The sequence below is a fragment of the Macadamia integrifolia genome, chromosome 13 (genome assembly GCF_013358625.1).
Source record: "Macadamia integrifolia cultivar HAES 741 chromosome 13, SCU_Mint_v3, whole genome shotgun sequence".
Taxonomy (NCBI): domain Eukaryota; kingdom Viridiplantae; phylum Streptophyta; class Magnoliopsida; order Proteales; family Proteaceae; genus Macadamia; species Macadamia integrifolia.
This window is the reverse complement of record NC_056569.1, coordinates 25,171,211-25,189,098: the sequence shown is the minus strand read 5'-3', so window position 1 is coordinate 25,189,098 and position 17,888 is coordinate 25,171,211. Positions and strand designations below refer to the sequence as shown.

At 37.8% G+C, this 17,888-nt stretch overlaps 1 protein-coding gene across 1 annotated transcript; it reads right to left on the bottom strand.

Annotated features, from left to right (window-relative positions):
• Window positions 1–132: 132 nt before the first annotated feature.
• LOC122060140 (UDP-D-apiose/UDP-D-xylose synthase 2-like) lies at window positions 133–6,744 on the bottom strand. Its single transcript, XM_042623322.1, has 9 exons — window positions 6,309–6,744; window positions 6,062–6,154; window positions 5,825–5,932; window positions 1,568–1,682; window positions 1,346–1,479; window positions 1,155–1,256; window positions 974–1,066; window positions 689–824; window positions 133–598 (listed from the first exon to the last, which is right to left on the bottom strand). The coding sequence occupies exons 1-9, from the start codon at window positions 6,579–6,581 to the stop codon at window positions 483–485; spliced, it is 1,170 nt and encodes a 389-aa protein (XP_042479256.1). The 5' UTR covers window positions 6,582–6,744; the 3' UTR covers window positions 133–482.
• Window positions 6,745–17,888: the final 11,144 nt, after the last annotated feature.

Genomic DNA, 17,888 nt, shown 5'->3' with positions numbered 1-17,888 from the left:
TGATCCAAAAGTCTCATGTTTCTCACATTCTGTGAACAAGTTTGTTTTACACTGTTAGATGTCATTTGGAGACATTAATAAATAATAAACAGAGACATAAGCTTGAAAAGGTATAAAAACAAAAACCAAACAGAACAAACTTACAGCACATCTCCATTCAGAGAAACACAAAAAACATAGCCTGATAAAACAATAGAAATCATGGTTGCCCTCTAGCAGAATTACAGCAATTAGGGTTTATCAACTACTAAGGTCTTCCAATTTAAAGATGTACCGAAAAGAATTACAAAGGTCTTCCAATTTAAAGATCTAAGGAAAAGAATTACAGAGCTTCCTGGGCTACTTGACTCCCTATGTCCAGGAAAAAAAAAAATTCATACTATATACCAACTAGTTAAATTATTTGTTACATTTGCCTTCAAAAGAATTAAACCTCCATAGTAGCACCACCTGGAGTGTTCTTCTGGATGAAATTGACATATTTAGCTGGATGCAACTGCTTTTGAGGTGGCCTGCTTGATAGCCTCAGCATATGTCCTGTGCTGATAGGTAAGAGTTGATTCCATCAAGTCCCACAGTGATGTCTTGGGGTTCCAACCTGCACAACAGATCGACGACTTCTGTGACAATTTTGCTAAACCTAAAACGGCCCAAATAAAAGGAGAGAGAAGGGGGAAAAACACAGTACCAAGTTGTCTGTTGATTATAGTCATGTCTGGGATTCGCTTGTCACTGTCATCATATCCTTCACCATAGAACTCTTTAGAGCTTACATCAATGGTTTCTTTCTCCAGAGGGGGTTCTCCACTTACCTTTGCATATACCTGGACAAATTATGGAGAATACAATTTACGGACGTCAAAATCAATCCGACAACTCCAACTAAAATGTTGCACCAACTACTGGGGTGTGGCTATAATAATCCAGTACAGACTATTGAAGAATAAGAAAATAGAACTGCTTGACGATGTACCTCTGTCATCATCTCTGCAAGTTGCCTCACTGTAACTTCATTTTTAGGGTTGCCAACATTGAAAATATGTCCATTGGCCCTAGCTGGATTTTCCTGAAAAAGACACCAGCTGCTTCACTGACAATGTAAAAAAGATAGAAACTGAAAAAGGAATGAGAGAAATTGAGGTCTGTTGGCGTACAATCATCAAAACAACTGCTTCAATTGCATCTTTAATATACACAAAGGTTCTCTGGGACTGTCCCCCATCTACAAGCTTGAGTGGTTCACCACGCAAGAGGTTCTGCAGGTAAAAGAGTGGTTAGAAAGCCTTAAAAGAGTTGCAACACTATTAACCATGTACAATGATGCTAAGTCAGAAATTTAACTTACATTACTGAAGCATGCCAGAACTCGTGGAACACCCTCACTTGGACCATCAATGCCAGGAATAAAATCCATCCTTGGACCAATCCAGTTGTAAGGTCTCACAATGGTGAACTCAAGACCATTTTCCGCACCCTCAGCTGTATTCAGTTTAAAACTTAATAAAAGAATATGACAATATAATATAAGAAGGAACTTCCATCCAGGAAACTAAATATAGGTTCCCACCATAAATCAGCCTCTCGATCAGTTGTTTTGCGCATGCATAGGACCACCTTTGCTTATCAATGGAGCCAAAAATGCAGGGTGATTCATCTTCTTTGAGAACATAGAATGCAGGGTCCTGTTTCATCATAAAATAACCAATTAATTGAAGCTCATTCTCAATAACTGAAGTAATTTGGCAAGCTGGATAATGCAACAGTCAGGCCAATGTTTGTCCACAGAATTGGATAGTCATCCATCTTTTTCTGTGTGTGTGTGTGTGGGGTGGGAGGGGCTTTGAAGCCACCAGAAGAAATAATAACAAGAGAGAGGAAGAGAGCATCTAAAAAAAGAGTGTACACCGCCACTACGGGGCCTGGGGAGGGTCATGTACACAGCCTTGACACCCCCACTTCACAAAGAGGCTGTTTCCGTACTCGAACCCGCAACCACTAGGTTGTAATGGAGCAACATTACCATTGCACGGAGGCCCGTCCTCTAGGAAGGGACCAACTACTAACATAAACATAAAATTTAACCCACAATTTGACCACTAAAGAGAATAACAGATATTGTTTGCAAGGTTGTCTACCCTCAGTTACAGACAGCCTAATCTAGAACTTGTGAGTTTCCACCTGTAAAAAATATCAGCACCACTGATCACTCAACCCTGACAGAAATCTGATCTTTAAACCATAAATCCATATAGATCCAACATAGAAGGGCCAAACTGTAAGACCATAAATACAGTAGCATGCCAGCTACACATACAATATTGGTGAATCTTGCAGCAATAATAACTGATTCATGAAAAAAAAAAAAAAAAAAAAATCTACACCCAATAGTGAATTGTTCCTGAGAATAGTACTGCAAAACAGCCATCTTTCCATCATCGTTCCAAAACTAGATACATAGGATCAAGATCTGCCTATGCAGCTAAATTGTCCATCATAACAAACGCAATTGACACTATTGATATCTGATAGCTCTCATACTCATGAGTCATGACTGGATCTACCACTACTACCTTGTATATTGAGTATACAGAGAGAGAATGAATTTAGAGCAAAGGCCATGAAATGTACGAAGAAAAAGTAACAGTATTAAACATGGTCTTAGAACTCAGATCGGAATCGACCAGGGGTGATTATCATTAAACCCTATTCTATGCATACTGAATCAAACTGAGTTAAACAGAGGCAGGCTGAGTCCAGCCGATTTTGGGACGATTCAAATCGGAATCAATGAAGACCGATACTGTAACAAATTCTGAGTTACAAACCTTTGTAATAAATCTCAACCATAGTTCCAAGACAATATTTTGAGGGGATTGGAAGTTAGATTTTGCAAAAACCAACATCAGTGATAGAAATTATGGAAATCAGACTTGGAGTGTGGTGATGAAACAGCGCTTACCAAACAAAATGAGATTTTTTCACCCTCTCTCCAGTGACTGCTATTGATGACAGCATCTCTTCATCCTTTTACAAGCCATGGATTAGATCAGACTTAGGTGGATTTGATAGAAGTTTTCTACAAATCATTATCCCATAGGCCTGTAACCTATTATAGATTATCTGGAACAAAATCACCCCAATGGTTATTATAACTCTATGTATGAGTCATACACACTACACTTAGGATGAGGGACAATGAAAATGCTTAGAAGCACAACCTTAAAAAAGCAAAGCCTAATAACTCAATGTGTAAGGCATATTGGCCATGTGATGCAGATCTGAAGACTTACATCCATAGGAAGAAGGCCAACAAGTGGCCTATACTTGCTGAAGATTTATTGCTTTGCTTTTTTTTGCTTTCTTAGTTTTTTTATTTCATGTTTTAAGTTAATTGAACCATGGTCCAATGTTGGTCCAATTGTGATACAATTTAAGTGAATCTTCTATTTAGTATTTTCTTTATAAGCCAATTTCCTAGAATTGGACAAAAGGGAATCGATTGGGGATTTAATAGTCTAATTCCAATTTGTAATTGGACCTTGTCCAAGTCAGAATCGGTTGGGGGGGGGGGGGGGGGGCTTTCCCACTCAAATTCTAACGCTCTCCTTTACTGCAATAAAAGCAATTGAAGGGCTCATTGTAACCCACAATTTTTAGAGTAACCAAAGCTTGCAGCTGCAAATTGTCTTCTTGTCTTGAAGATATTCCTTGTGTGTGATCACAGTGAAGGGGTTCATGTGTGGTCCAATCGACGCCTTGCGGTGTGAAGCCTGGGTGGATCATTTATTGTTCTTGTTCAAGTTCTATTGCTGATTTCCTGGTTTAGAATCATTGATCTTTGTATTTCTGCCATTACCAAGTAAGTCTTGTTCTTAAAACTCTGCAACTAGAATCGTCCTTTCTAGTCATCCATATGCAAGGATATTTTAAGATTAAGCAAACGAGCCATCCGATTGATCTGATTTTAGGAGTACACATTCACCAGCACAAGAACAGAACTTGATTCTAGTTTGGTTTTGTTCTACAGGCTGGATCTTGAGATATATCCATATTTCCTATTCTAATCTTACCCCCATTAGAGCTTTGTTTTAGGTCTTCCCATACCATAACCGATTTTTTTTTCTTCCACTAATGAGCTACTGTTATTAGGTTCATTAACACCAAAAATCAGTACCTTTTTTCCCCTTGTTAAACCCTAAAATCAGAACCTACAATTACCCTTTTGCACCCAGTCCTATTCTCACTATGACCTGTCCTTACCTACTGTTTTACACATCCGATTGTGCAGAAACTTTCAGCAAGCCTTCTCCCATGTCCGTACTGCACTTGACCTCTATATCAGCCCCTCTCCTCCACCATAACCTAACCTATTAGTAATCACCCTAAACCTGAACCAACCTTTGATTTAAAGATCTTGTTGGCTACTGTTTTGATCCTTCAAACCAGCACTAAATTACCATGCTTCAAGGCTCCCCTAATGAGAAGGATAATCACAATTATTACAGCTACTACTGTTCCACCTCACAGTCCTGTTTTATGGCACTCTTGGGCTCCTCACAAGCTCCACATGCATTAGAAGAACTATTACTACTGGGAAATGAGAAACTCCAGTCAACTCAATGAATATTTTATATATCTAATAGGATTAACATTTTTATCAGAGAGGGAAAAACAAACTAAAAAGCACCTTTTAAAAAACAAATATGCTTTCCACAACAAAACAAGAACTGACAACATGGTGGCACTCCTACAATATAATCGATACCAATACACAGAAAACTCAAATCGAATACTGGTATCATGTTCAAAAACTCAACTTGGCATCATTACAGGAATCCCATATATTCTGAATACATATCAATTACATGACCAACATGCAGTAAACCAACAACAGCAACCAAATGCATCTTTCTTGAATTAAATAAGCTTTACACTTCTTGAGATTTAATGGATGGTGTGGTAGGTTTCCAAATGATAATGTTTCCTTCCACATATTGGCCAAGTATTGTTCTTCTGCCCCACCCAGTTAAAATTTGAAAACTAAGCAATTTCCTGCCACTGAGTTTTCTGGAATTCCTTTTCAACCATAAAGCATGTAGCACATCAAAATCCAACTATAAGTGAAACTGAATAAAGCTGTCATAAGTGTCAAAGTCTTTCTATTGATGTATGATTTCTTATTTATTGACCCTTCCCTAAGAAATATATTACTTTCATTTTCTTGTAGTTACCAATTGTATCCTGCCCCTACTTGCCAAAAACTTGTGCCAAACTCTGAATACAGCTCTCTAATAAAATTATGTCCCATCTTAACAGTCATATGCACAGCAGTTACTTCATTGATGCTGATGCAAAAGGACTTCCATTGGGCAATAGAAGTGAGTTGAGTTAATAAAAACCAACATAATAACAATTGGGACTTCTAAAACATAATAACCTATTACCATTATGCTCCAGGCATAGGACCCTAGACATTACCAATACACATAAAAAAGGAATATATAATTTCAAAAGAATAGCGGTGGAAGTCACAACATGTTACTAGATCTGTATGTTCAGTAAACTACAAACATGACCGATTTGAGGAGATATTCCAGCAAAATTTATACTAGATAAAAAGCAATAAAAACCATATTGTCAAATAAAACCTGAACTCCAAAATCGAAACCTAAATTGACATTCAAACAACTCCCATTTGAAAAAAAAAAACACTTCTGATGTATCCAATGTAATCTTAAAACTAGCGATCAAGAGAACATAGATCTGAATTTCACAACTGAAAAAGCGACAAGAACGGAAAATGACGCATGCAGAAGAAGATAACCTGTCGCAATGGGTGATCCTTAGGAAGGAAGCTTCCAATCGTTTTCCCATACACTTCACAAGTAGAGAAGTGGATAAGGCGTTTGTTGTTTTCTGAGCAATACTTCACCTGACCAATCAATTAAAACACATGAACGTCACTAGGTTGTGCAAAACGAGATAAAAAGTGGTGGGGTGGTGAAGAAAAGGATAAAGAAGAGACCGCCACATATCATTCTATAAAATCGCAAACACTTACAACTGGTAGGGCATCGATGAAATTGCTATAGATTGTGTCAAGAGGACGAGTATTGTAATCCGCCGGAGTACAAATGGCCGCAAGATTAACCGTCTACAGCGCATTAACGAAAAGAAATTCACAATAAGTACATACAGAGAAGGTGTGAGTGGGGGAAGTAACAGATCTTGAGAATCAAATAGATTGATTATAAAAAAGGGAGGATGTAATTATCAAAGAAAAAAAAAATTGGAAAATGCTAACACACCAGATCCGCCATCTTGATGAGCCCCTCGAGTCTGGAATCATTTTTTATGTTTATCCGATGGAACTGGATCCGATCGGCAAAGGTTGGAGTTTCAGGCTGTAATAGATGCTTTATCTTGTCGCTGTAAACATCAACAGCTAAGATCTTATGCTGAGTCTCTGCCATCAATTTCTCGCAGAGGTGAGAGCCGATGAATCCTCCGGCGCCAATCATGCAAATGGTTAACGGTTTGATAGGGTTCCCGTCAAGATCCACTCTCGCCATTGCAGCCATTCTTAGATCTCTTTCTGTTACAATTTCTTGAGTGACTCCTTGTTCTTGATCTTGAAGAAGCAAAAGGGGATTGGCTAAGAAGAAGAAGGCTCCAAGAGAGAGAAGGAAAGGTGTGTTCGTTTGCGGAAAGAGAAATACCTGGGTGGGAAAAGGAGGGAGAGGTTAGAGAAAGAAGAGAGAGACAGAAGGATCGGTTACGTACTTAACGTAACGACAAGATCTTGCATCAGGCATATCGGTGATGGTGGCCGTTGTCTCTGAGACTCTGACTATTGACCCGGTGAGCCCCACTTTTCCATGCCATGTGAGTTGCTATGAATGTATGAGCTGTACGGCCTTCGTCGTCAGTTGGGGCTTTCTGCGGGTTTTCCACATGAACTATGTGACCTCGAAGTTCTACATAATTACATAGATTACCACTGATGGTGGATAAAGTTTGAAAGATTCGATTAGTTGTTTGTTTATTTATGGAAAATTTATTATCATTCCCATACGCTTAGCGCCCTTTTAAATAGGGGTAAAGGCTCTTCCAGCTTGCTGTACGGATTCTTTAGATATACTTCCCTTAAAGCAAGATTCTATCCAAATCTTAAAATGGAAGAACGAACTAGGCGGCCAGCGGACAAAGAAAGGGGGTGGGCGGGGGCCTTGGCGAGACATTTTTCTTTCGCTCCGAAGCGTTTTGTCAAGAGAGTGAGGCGCCCTTCTAGGATCTTTTTTTTCTGTTTTTGGAGTTTTACACTTCTTTCTCTCCTACTTTTTTTTTAAATACTAGATTATCCCTCTTTTTCACCTGTAACTTAATAATTTTTTTTCAAATTGATTGCTAAGTGATCTGCATCAGTATTGGTTGAGAAAGATACAGATCTAATACTTTTATCAATTTTTTATTATTTTTATAATCCCTAAAACCATGTATCACAACCCAAACGAGGAATATAACATTGAGATCGATATCGATTAGAATTAATATCAGTTGAAACAGATACCGATACCAATCCAACACCGATAAAAAAATCTATTACTAAACTCGTGATGATGGATGATGATGGATGAGACAAAAGAAAAAAATAAAAATAAAACAATATTCTAAAAAAAATCTAAAAAATAAATAATACCTTTAAGTGATTTAATACTAATGCATTTAAAGAAAATTAAAAAAAAAAATGTAAAATAGAAAAATAACGATAAGAAAGCCAAGGAGGAGTTTTAGTTTTAAGCTTTCAACTAACACATTTGAAACAAGTAATAATGGAAGGACAAGTTAGTTGGTTGTTTTTCTAGATTAGTAAAAGCATGTTTTGAACCAATCAATTTGAAAAGAGTTTAATCGATTACAGGTGAAAATGATGGCTAATCTGGGTATTAGAAGAGCAGGAGAGAAAGAGATGTAAAAGGCCAAAGGTAGAGGAGTAAAAAAAAAAAAAAATGAAGTAAAAGATAGGAGAGTTTTAGTAAATATAGGCAAGTGTAGAAGAGTGATAGTAAAAACTTTTATTCACTCATGGTAGCAATTATACTATAAACTCCTAAATCCATGGATTGGAATTAGGTCAAACGATATTGATAAATACGATCAAATTGCCAATGTTTCTCCTTGTGTTGCTTCTCGAAAATCAATCGGCTATTAGTAGATATAGCAAGTAGAGGGATACCATTTGGATCCGTGAAGATAAATCCATTCCCAACCTTAATGGGACCAAATTTTAGATTCGCATCACAGTTGATTTTAACATAACCTGATGGAGGTGCACTCCAAGTGACAGATGCCAAAGATAGAAAATTTGAGGTAGGTTAGCTAATAGGGGTCGAAGATTGGACTCCAGAAAAGCATTGGTAGAGATCTAAATTACCTCCTCTAGTGTCCATTGATGACGATTATAGATGTAAGAATTTCTTGCTAACCATAAATACCAACAGATAAAGGTGCATTGAGTTTTAAGTTGTTTACTAACAGCCTTCTCATGAGAATTAAAAGCCTCCCAACCTTGAATCCATGAGACTAAGCATGATTCCTCTGGTATTGATGCATAATCCAATGAACTCCTGAACCAAACAACACGGGCAAAGGGACAATCCAACAAGATATGGGTAATGGATTCCATACCACAGCTCTCGCACCTGCTACATATAGGATCTCCAAAATGACATCTACAATAGAGAACTTCAGAGGTTCCAAGTCTAGAGGCACAAGATCCCAAAGAAATCTCTAATTTTTTTTATTTTTTATTTTTTTTAATGTTATGATCGACCATATATTCTTCCACTTTACATCAGGACCAATCCGCGTATAAGAATGTGAAGATGATGTCACTTCTCTTCCCTTATCAGCTTTGAGATTTCCTAGAAGGTGATATGCACTCTTAACAAAGAAGTTTCCATTCTTGGAAAATGTCCAAGAAAACAATTCTCCTGCAAAAATAGAGATAGGTGTATTTTGAGAATCTCCATAACATTATGTGCATTAAAATGCTCTTCTAAAGTATATTGTCTCTAAATTTGATATCTAATCAATGAAATCTCTAACTCTTGTAAGTAAGGATTTATTTGGTGGTGGTATAATTGGTTTATATCCTTTTTAAAGTAGGGATCCAACAATCTTCCTTCTATGAAGGACACTAATGCCCCCTATTACAGGAGGAAAGAGATAGAAACATAGAGGTGCTAGCAAACACTATTCAGTTGGACATGGCTTTGGGGGCCATGACCTAGAATTGGACAGGACATTAGGAGGGTGGAGTTTGTGTGATGTAAGGCTGGTCACTGGTATAACCAACCCTAGTAGATGATAATAGAAGACTCCAACAATTACCAACAAACAAATTCAGATCCAACAACAATTCTTGAATTTTAGACAAAACCTTAATTTAGGCTAAATAAGAGAAACCTAGTAATTCACAAACCAACTCAATGTTGGGGCCCAAACGCTGGTCAAATATCCCTCCAAGAGTGGTGATCAAAACCCCAAAAGATCACAGCCAGGAGGCTGGTGAGCATGGGCCCTTGTGCACCACAACTCACCAACTACACTGGGCAATTGTTGTTGATAATGGTCGGTTGGTTACTGAGATATGACAAATCTTGAATTAGGACTTTATTTGGGACAAATCTAGGTGATTTCCTGTAGCATGCAACCCAACCTAAGGGTGGCCTTGAAACTTGGATCGAAGGGCTCTCTTATTATGCTCTACAATCTCTCCAAAGGGCTCTTAAATCAAATCTCAGGTTGGGGAGATATGGAGGTTCTTGATTTGGGAAAAAGAAATAGGAAATCTTTAGGGAGGTTTTTAGTAACAGCCTCAACAGGTCTTTAATGTCCACAACCTCCGATTTGAGTGGCCTCCCAGATGTGTAGAACAAACGCCTTATACAATGGCAACAATGGAGCAAAGAACAAGGACTTATGCTGGCATGAAGTCCTTCCCAGAAAAATTCTCTCCAGGCCTATCGCAGGTCTTGTATCAGTCTCAGTTCTATTGGTTGTTAGATGCTTGTAACAAATTTAACTCTCTTAACAGACTCACAAACCCTCAACAGTAATAACTAAAACAAATAAATAAATAAATAAAGCAGAGAAACAGAAATCAGTGGACGATTGAGAAGGTGGAAGAAGAATGGTGGTTTTGGTTGAGGTCTTTCAATTTCTTGGGCATCTCACCCTCTCAATTTGACTCTCTCAACCATGGTGTAAAATCACAATTCATTAATTCAAATTTGTCCCAAGCATAGGGATCGATTACAATTAAATAGGTTGTAGAGCCTTTACAAAGGAAATAACCAAATATGAAACTAGCTACTTAACAACTAAGCATCCATAAAAAAAATAAAATAAAATAAAAAGTAAATAAATAAATCTCTAACACCCATAAAGGAAACAAATAACCAAATAAATCCCAATTACTGTAGAGATTGATGGGTGCCTTTTCCTTACTGCCTAAGTCACTCAAAGGAACAGAAATATTCCCCACTGATTGGCATGCTGACTAGGATAACTTAGAGAAAGTCTGGAGTTGGATTTTCTGCTAGATGGAGAAACAAGGCTTCACAAAGGGTTGGTTCGATGGGCTGAAAGATGCTCAGGTGTGGACCAACTTTGAACCAATTGTGCCCCCATCTTGCAAGCTCGATCTACAGCATCGTGCTTCAATCCCAAGCTTAAACGTGAGCAACCAAATGGACCAATTTGATAGTGATTTTATCCATGATGTCTGCCTTTTCTAGATCTTTAGATGTCTTTGAACAACTTCCATTGCATATCCTCAAATACAGTCCAAAAGAACATATTATTGAATAAGATCATGCAGGAACTTTAGTTCAGCAAAAGGGGCGAAAATCTCCTTACAAAAACCATCTTCACATTGTCTACTAACAATTAAATGGACAGAAGAAAAGGAGGCATTGGGGACAGGGGATGTGAGTAAAGATATAAAAGAAAATTCCATATTGATGGGTGAAAAAAGTGGTTGGTCATTTCCCCAATCACCAGGCACTATACTTTCACCTTTGTTGTTGCATCTCCCATGGTAATTTTTGTGATAAACCTCTAGTCAAGAAAATGCTTTTATTTAGGAGGGGCAATGTAATTCTAGATGATCTTGAAGGGAAATAAGTATTCCTCTAGACTGGTTCAAGCGTACGGTTTAAATAGAGATTTCACTGGCTCTAGTCTCTGCACTTACCATGTAGACCTGGAAAATATGCGTAGAGAGGACTCCATCTTTATTATTTCAATTGTTGCATCTCATCATAGATTTTAACAAGAGCAATGGGCTTGCAAATGCTCTGGAAGAGGTCTATGAGAGGGGTACAAGACTTTAGATAAATATTTGGTGGGAAAGAAACTGTTAGGTTCCAAATGCCAAACTCTTTTTTCTGGTTATTTGCTTGGGGGAAGCATGGGCTAAAATTAGACCATACATTAAATAAAGGTTTGCAATCTAGTAGATCACACAATTGATTGGATATCCTTTGAGAAGATTTAATCTAGTAGCCCCATAGACCATTTTAATGGTTTTACCCAGATTGATAGCAGTTTTTGAATAACCTTACATGGAGACCAAATTTGTCATAGATATGTGTAAAAGGTTGGTGTGGGGAAAGTTAAAAACGCTTTAAGAAAGATGTAAGCAGGCAAGACACTAGGCCCCAATGAGATCCAAATAAAAGTGTGGAAGACCCTTGGAGAATATAGGGTATACTAGTTAACCAATATGTATAACAATATTATGAACATAAGGGAAATGCTAGATGAATGGAGGAGAAACATTGTTGTGCTGATCTACAAAAATAAAGGTGATACTCAGAGCTGCAATTACTATAGAAGCATAAAGCTAATGAGCTATATTATGAAACTATAGGAGAAGGTTATTGAAGCCTAATTGAGAAGAGAAATGTGTATCTCAGAGAACCAATTTGGATTTATGCCAGGTTTATCTACAACAGAAGCTATCTACTTATTGATGAGGCTCATGGAATTATAGAGCTAGCAAGAAGAATCTCCATATGGTCACCATTGATCTAGAAAAATCCTATGATAGAGTCTTTAGAGACTTAATCTGAAATGGTGAAGAGAGGTTGTCAAGTAAATACGTAGATGTATTTAAAGATATGTATGACGGTGCAGTGACTAGTATGAGATCAGTGGAAGGATGTGGCAATGAATTCTCAATTACCATCGGGTTACATCAGGGATCAGTCTTAAGCCCTTATCTGTTTCCACTTATCATAAATGAGTTAGCCAAGAACATTCAAGATGAGGTCCCATGGTTTATGCTCTTTGCCGATGGCATAGTTTTGGTGGATGAGACAAATGCAGGGATTAACTCTAAATTAGAGCTATAGAGATAAATCTTAGAATTAAGATGCTTGAAGATTAGTAGATCAAAGGAGATATGATGTACAACTTTAGTTACACTACGAGGGATAATGACACGGTGAAAATCGAAGAAACAGGAGATACCATAAAGTGACTACTTTAGATATCTAGGATCAACCATAAATGAAGAAGATAACATAGAGGATAGTATTTCACAGTGAATTAAACTAGGATGGATGAAGTGGAGATATGCGACCAGAGTGCTATGTGACTGACGTATTCCTTTAAAGCTTAAAGGGAAGTTCTATAAAACTAGTGTTCGACCGACTATGATGCTCGGGGGAGAATGTTGGTAGTTTAAGAAGTTTCATGTAGAGAAGTTATGTGTAGCGGGGATGAGGATGTTACGATGGATGTGTGGCAAAACTAGAAAGAATGAGTCGATTTGGGAGTGGCCTTGATTAATGATAAATTCCAAAAAAAACCGTTTGAGGTGGTATGGTCATATTCAATGGAGTCCTGGGGACACTCCAGTAAAGAGGAGTGATATGATAACAAATGAGGGAGCTAAAAGATCCAGGGGCAGGCCAAACATGACCGTTGGAAAATTTATGAAGAATGACCTACAGATTCTAAGTCTTGTACCTAATATGATCCCAAATAGGGCATATTGGAGGCCCAGGATCTATGTAGCCGACCCCATTTAGCTGAGTTGCTCCTATCTTGTTGGGCTGTAACTCTTTCCTTTTACTTTCATCGTCCATCTTCTATCTCTATGACATGTCTCTTTATCTTTTCCTTTTATTATTTTCTTTATTTCTCCTTTTATGTTTGGACCTCAATTTTTTCTACTTTGTTTTGCATGGATCCTTGTAGAGAACCCCATTAAGTTGGGATAAGACTGAGTTTGTTGTTGTTGTAAGTTTTCCAAAACTTTCTCCTTTCTTGAGATGGGGGAAGGCCAAACAGAGTGAAGTTGGACACCATTTTTTTTTTTTACTTAAATACCAGGCATTTATTACTGAGTAATCACGTAACAACCATTCTTTTAACTGATAGCTTCATGTGTCTTACTTCAATGAATTTAATGACCTACAAATTAAATTAATGTTTTTCCTTCTCTGTTATTGTGGATTTCGTGGGGCTTAGTTACATGGCCGACTATTGTATTGCTGCTTCATTTGCAGGTTCAATATAGTGGCCTTTATGCAGAAAATATGGTGGTTTGAAGTAGATGTTTTCCCCGCAGGTATGTATACATTGTCGTTCAAGTTTCATCTTGAAAGATTTTTCAAACGATTGGGTCAACGTGGCTGTAGCTTTCAACAAACTCATGGTTGGGATATAAAGCATGTACGATTTGAGCTGTCTACTTCAGATGGTCAGCAAGTGGCATGTGAATGCTATTTGAATGAACCTAAAAAGGATGATTCAATGGAAACTACAAACGTGGATGTTGGATAGACTACAAGGTGGGTGAGTTCAAAGTCAATGATTCAGAAGATACAACAGAAGTCAGATTTTCCATAAAATAGATTGATTGTACACATTCCAAAGGTGAGATCTATGTAGATTTAGTGTTTATTATCCCTAGTAATTTAAGAGAGAGAAGAAAGAGGATTTGAGGTAGCACCAAGCAACATGTGATGTATTACATGTGAAAATCGTCTGCAGTCGTTGCATCGGTGCAGTGAGCATGGGTGGCTGGGAGCCCCTTGGGACACATGCCCAGATGCTCTCAACCATCCGATGCTCTCCACACCTCACCACTCATTGCAGAGGATGTGGACTTGATGTATTACCAACATCTTTCGCGTATGTGATATAATTTGTACTTAATAAAGGATTGGTGTTTGCAGGATAGTCATGTCATTTCTTTTTCTTTCCCTTTTTGTGTTATGCTTGTGTCCTTGTGGTTTTGCAACTTCTCTTTCTTCTTAATGTATTTGATCCATTTTTATTTACTTTGTTAGAGTGTTCCAGATAAGATAAAGAGCATGCTTTTAGGTTACTTAGTTCACTTTTCTGTAGGATTGTTGTAAATTTTCTCAGTCGCCTTTATAATTTTTCTCTGAGTCTCCTATACTTACTAAAGGAAAAAAGCGAACTTTCACCTCTTTTTCTCCCTGTTATTTCAAAGTCCCAAAATTACCCCTGCTCCATTCCCCTCCCTAGCCCTTCCAGTGGCATCCCATTCCTGCAGCCTCTCTCCGAAACTTCCCCAACCTTTGATTTTTTAATATTTTTGACCTTGGTTCCATAGAAGCCAGAAATATTGAGAAATAGAACCATTTGATTTGATTCGTTTTCAATAGCCATGATATGATCATCTTAGGGTGATCCTTTTGTTGACCGATGCTCCTATTACACTTGTAGTATGAAGGATGAGAACCAACTAAAAGTCAAGGATTTACCTGGTGTGAGATATCACATTGTTCGAGGAACTTTAGATACTGTTTGAGTAAAGGATTGTCAAAAAAACAAAGGCATTCTAGTGCGTTATAGACTCTTATCCAAGACTTGTATCATTTGATGATGCCATGTGAATCGCTAGTCACTCTATCAACCCCTGGCCCACTCTGGGTGTTGAGATCAGATGGGACAGTATTTTAAAAGATATCACCCTAGCGGAAACTAAACAGTAAAGCAAATCATCCTTTTTCTTTTTGTTACTAATGATGGGTATCCAGGCCTTTGGCCTGACTAGTCCTGCGAGCCCATACTAACCCTACACCACATGGATTGAGTCATACCGGGGTTGAATGAGAACCATTCAACTTTCACTGAAAGTATTGAAAAGCACTAAACACCCCCGTGTGAGTAGCCCAATGTGTTCCTAGTGAGAGTCGAACTTAGCAGTCAAAGGATCATCCACTGGGTATTAAGATGTGAAGAAACTAACTAGAACTCACATGTAGTAGTCAAGGGAATCCACCGTGTAAATGTCGGGGAATCTGTCTGAATATTATCACCATGTGAATCAACACAAGAAACTGAGAACACCAACAAAAAATTTTATTAATTGAAAAACAGTAGTTGACAATCAAAAGAACTTCGTAAAATTTGATTTAGAAACCATAAGAACTCAAAACTAGCAATCGTATGAAAAATAGAAACTGAAAGATGCCAAATTTCTGTTGTTGCTATTTGCAACTATGCGGGTTTCTTAACCCCTTTTCACTTGGCTACTATGTCATCATAATATCTTAATTTAAATTTGAGGCTTAGACAAAATTAAAGTGCAACTGGGGTAGAAACAAAGCTTCCCAGGTGGGACCAACTAGATGTACAAGACCGTTAAATCAAGCTATGCTGCGCACCTGTCAGCTAGAAAGATCATGCATGGAGGATTGTCTTCGGATCTTATGAACCTTCGAAAAAACAATGCAGAACAGAGCTTGGATTGGATCATCGAAAGAGATGTTCCAACTGCCACTTACTTCTTGAGGGCCTACACTTAAAATTCCACCGGCCGCGACAAGATAGGCTATGACCAAACCATGGACGCTAAGAAGACAATTCAAAATTCAAGGGATCAATAGGGGGCCGCATGTCACTTGACATCGCCACTTTTTGCTTCTATTTTCTGTCTGTGGTGTCACTGGGTGTTGCTCATAGTAGAGGCGAAGGCAGTGTGGGAGGTGGGAGGTGGTGACAGGGTGAATGGGGGGGGGGGGTAGATGCCACAGAGTTAGATGTTGTGGGAGTGGGTGCCACCGGAGGGGAGGGGGAAGCGAGCAACAGTAATTTAGGGATATAGAATTTGCATGGGAGAAAGAAAGATGGAAGTTATCTTTTTTAGGGTAATCATAAACGAAACTTTGAGTAGGGTAGTTTGAATGAATATGGAACAAAAAATTTCTAGGGGTCTCACCCTTGTGTCTATCTCTTTCCTCCTTCCCTTGGAAAGGTTTCATCTACCCCTCCCATCCCATTCCTCACATTGTTTGAGCCACTAGCTCTAGGTAAATCATCGGTTCACCTAAGCTGCTCCCTTATGTATTATAGGTTCTTCTATCTAGCGTCACTATGCTTAATAAAGTTTGATACCAAAAGGAAAGAAGTCAACATGGCCACAAATGTAGACCAAAATGGAGTGAGAAATGAGTTTCGTATGCTGGCTTGAAGCTCTTAACATGAGTAGAGGACCTAGCTAAAATATACAAAAGATGTCATTCTGTATTTTATATTCGTCTCCATTTTATGGCATTTTGATAAATTTTCTAAAACTTTGAATCAGAGTTCAAGTAACTCTCCTTACTTTCTTTGGACTAAATTTTGTCCATTGAGTTGTATATGGACTTCTCTGTCAGAAGGACTAACTCATGTACTGTCATATGACAAATAGTAAAACACTATACTTCACTAGGCATAATAACAGAAAAGAAAGCCTCTCTCTCTCTCTCTCTCTCTCTCTCTCTCTCTCTCTCTCTCTCTCTCTCTATATATATATATATATATATATATATACATGTATTCCTTATCTGTAGCTTTATACGGAATACAACTAAATAAATAAATCATTACATGAACATGGAGACAATATGGGATGGACCTAATTGAAGTGCTAATCAAACTATATATTCAATTTTGTAGAGCAGGAAAAGTTTTTCATTGTCCCTCACTAATGGACATGACTGGAATTCTTCTTTGTTGAATGTTGAGGACACAAAGATGTACCATTGAGCACACACAGGCACCCACCCGCCCACCTACCCTCCAAAACTATAGCAGAACAACTCAACCTTCGGGTACATGGATCATTGCCCTTCAATAAATTACCTTCGAGGTCATACTTGATACAAAGCCTAAATATGCATAGCTTTCCTCAATTTTTCCTAAGGTTATTTTAGATCTACCATTGGCACTTTAGCTCCTTAAATCTGAATCAATTAATTTCTCCGTGCTAGAGCATCCAAATGCTTCCGTTGAACAAAGTCATGCCACCTCAAATGACTTTTTTATAGCTTATCATGTATCAGAACTACTCCTAAATCAACTCTAATATGATTATTCTTTACTTTATCTTTCTTAGTTTTGTTACTCATCCATCTCAATACCCTCTACACTAAGTTTATCTATATGACACTTGTTAACTGCCAACACTACACACCATAGATCATATGACTATCCTATAAAATTTTCTTTCAAATTTTATGGAATACATTGATCACACAACACTCCTAATGCCCCTCTCCACTTCATCCATCTTATTTTAATTTTTTATGAAGCATCTTCTATATCACTTTCTTTATTATCATCCATCTTATTTTAATTTTTTATGAAGCATCTTCTATATCACTTTCTTTATTATGATTAAACCCATATACTATAATAATCACTTTGTGAAATCCCCCTCATCAATTTCACCACCTCATTATCTGTCCTCGAGTAACTAAAGGTACACCAAAATCTGTAGTACAACAAACATTACACCAGAAATATATGAATAGGTTTCTCCCCCCCACACCACCCCCCCCAAAAAAAAGAAT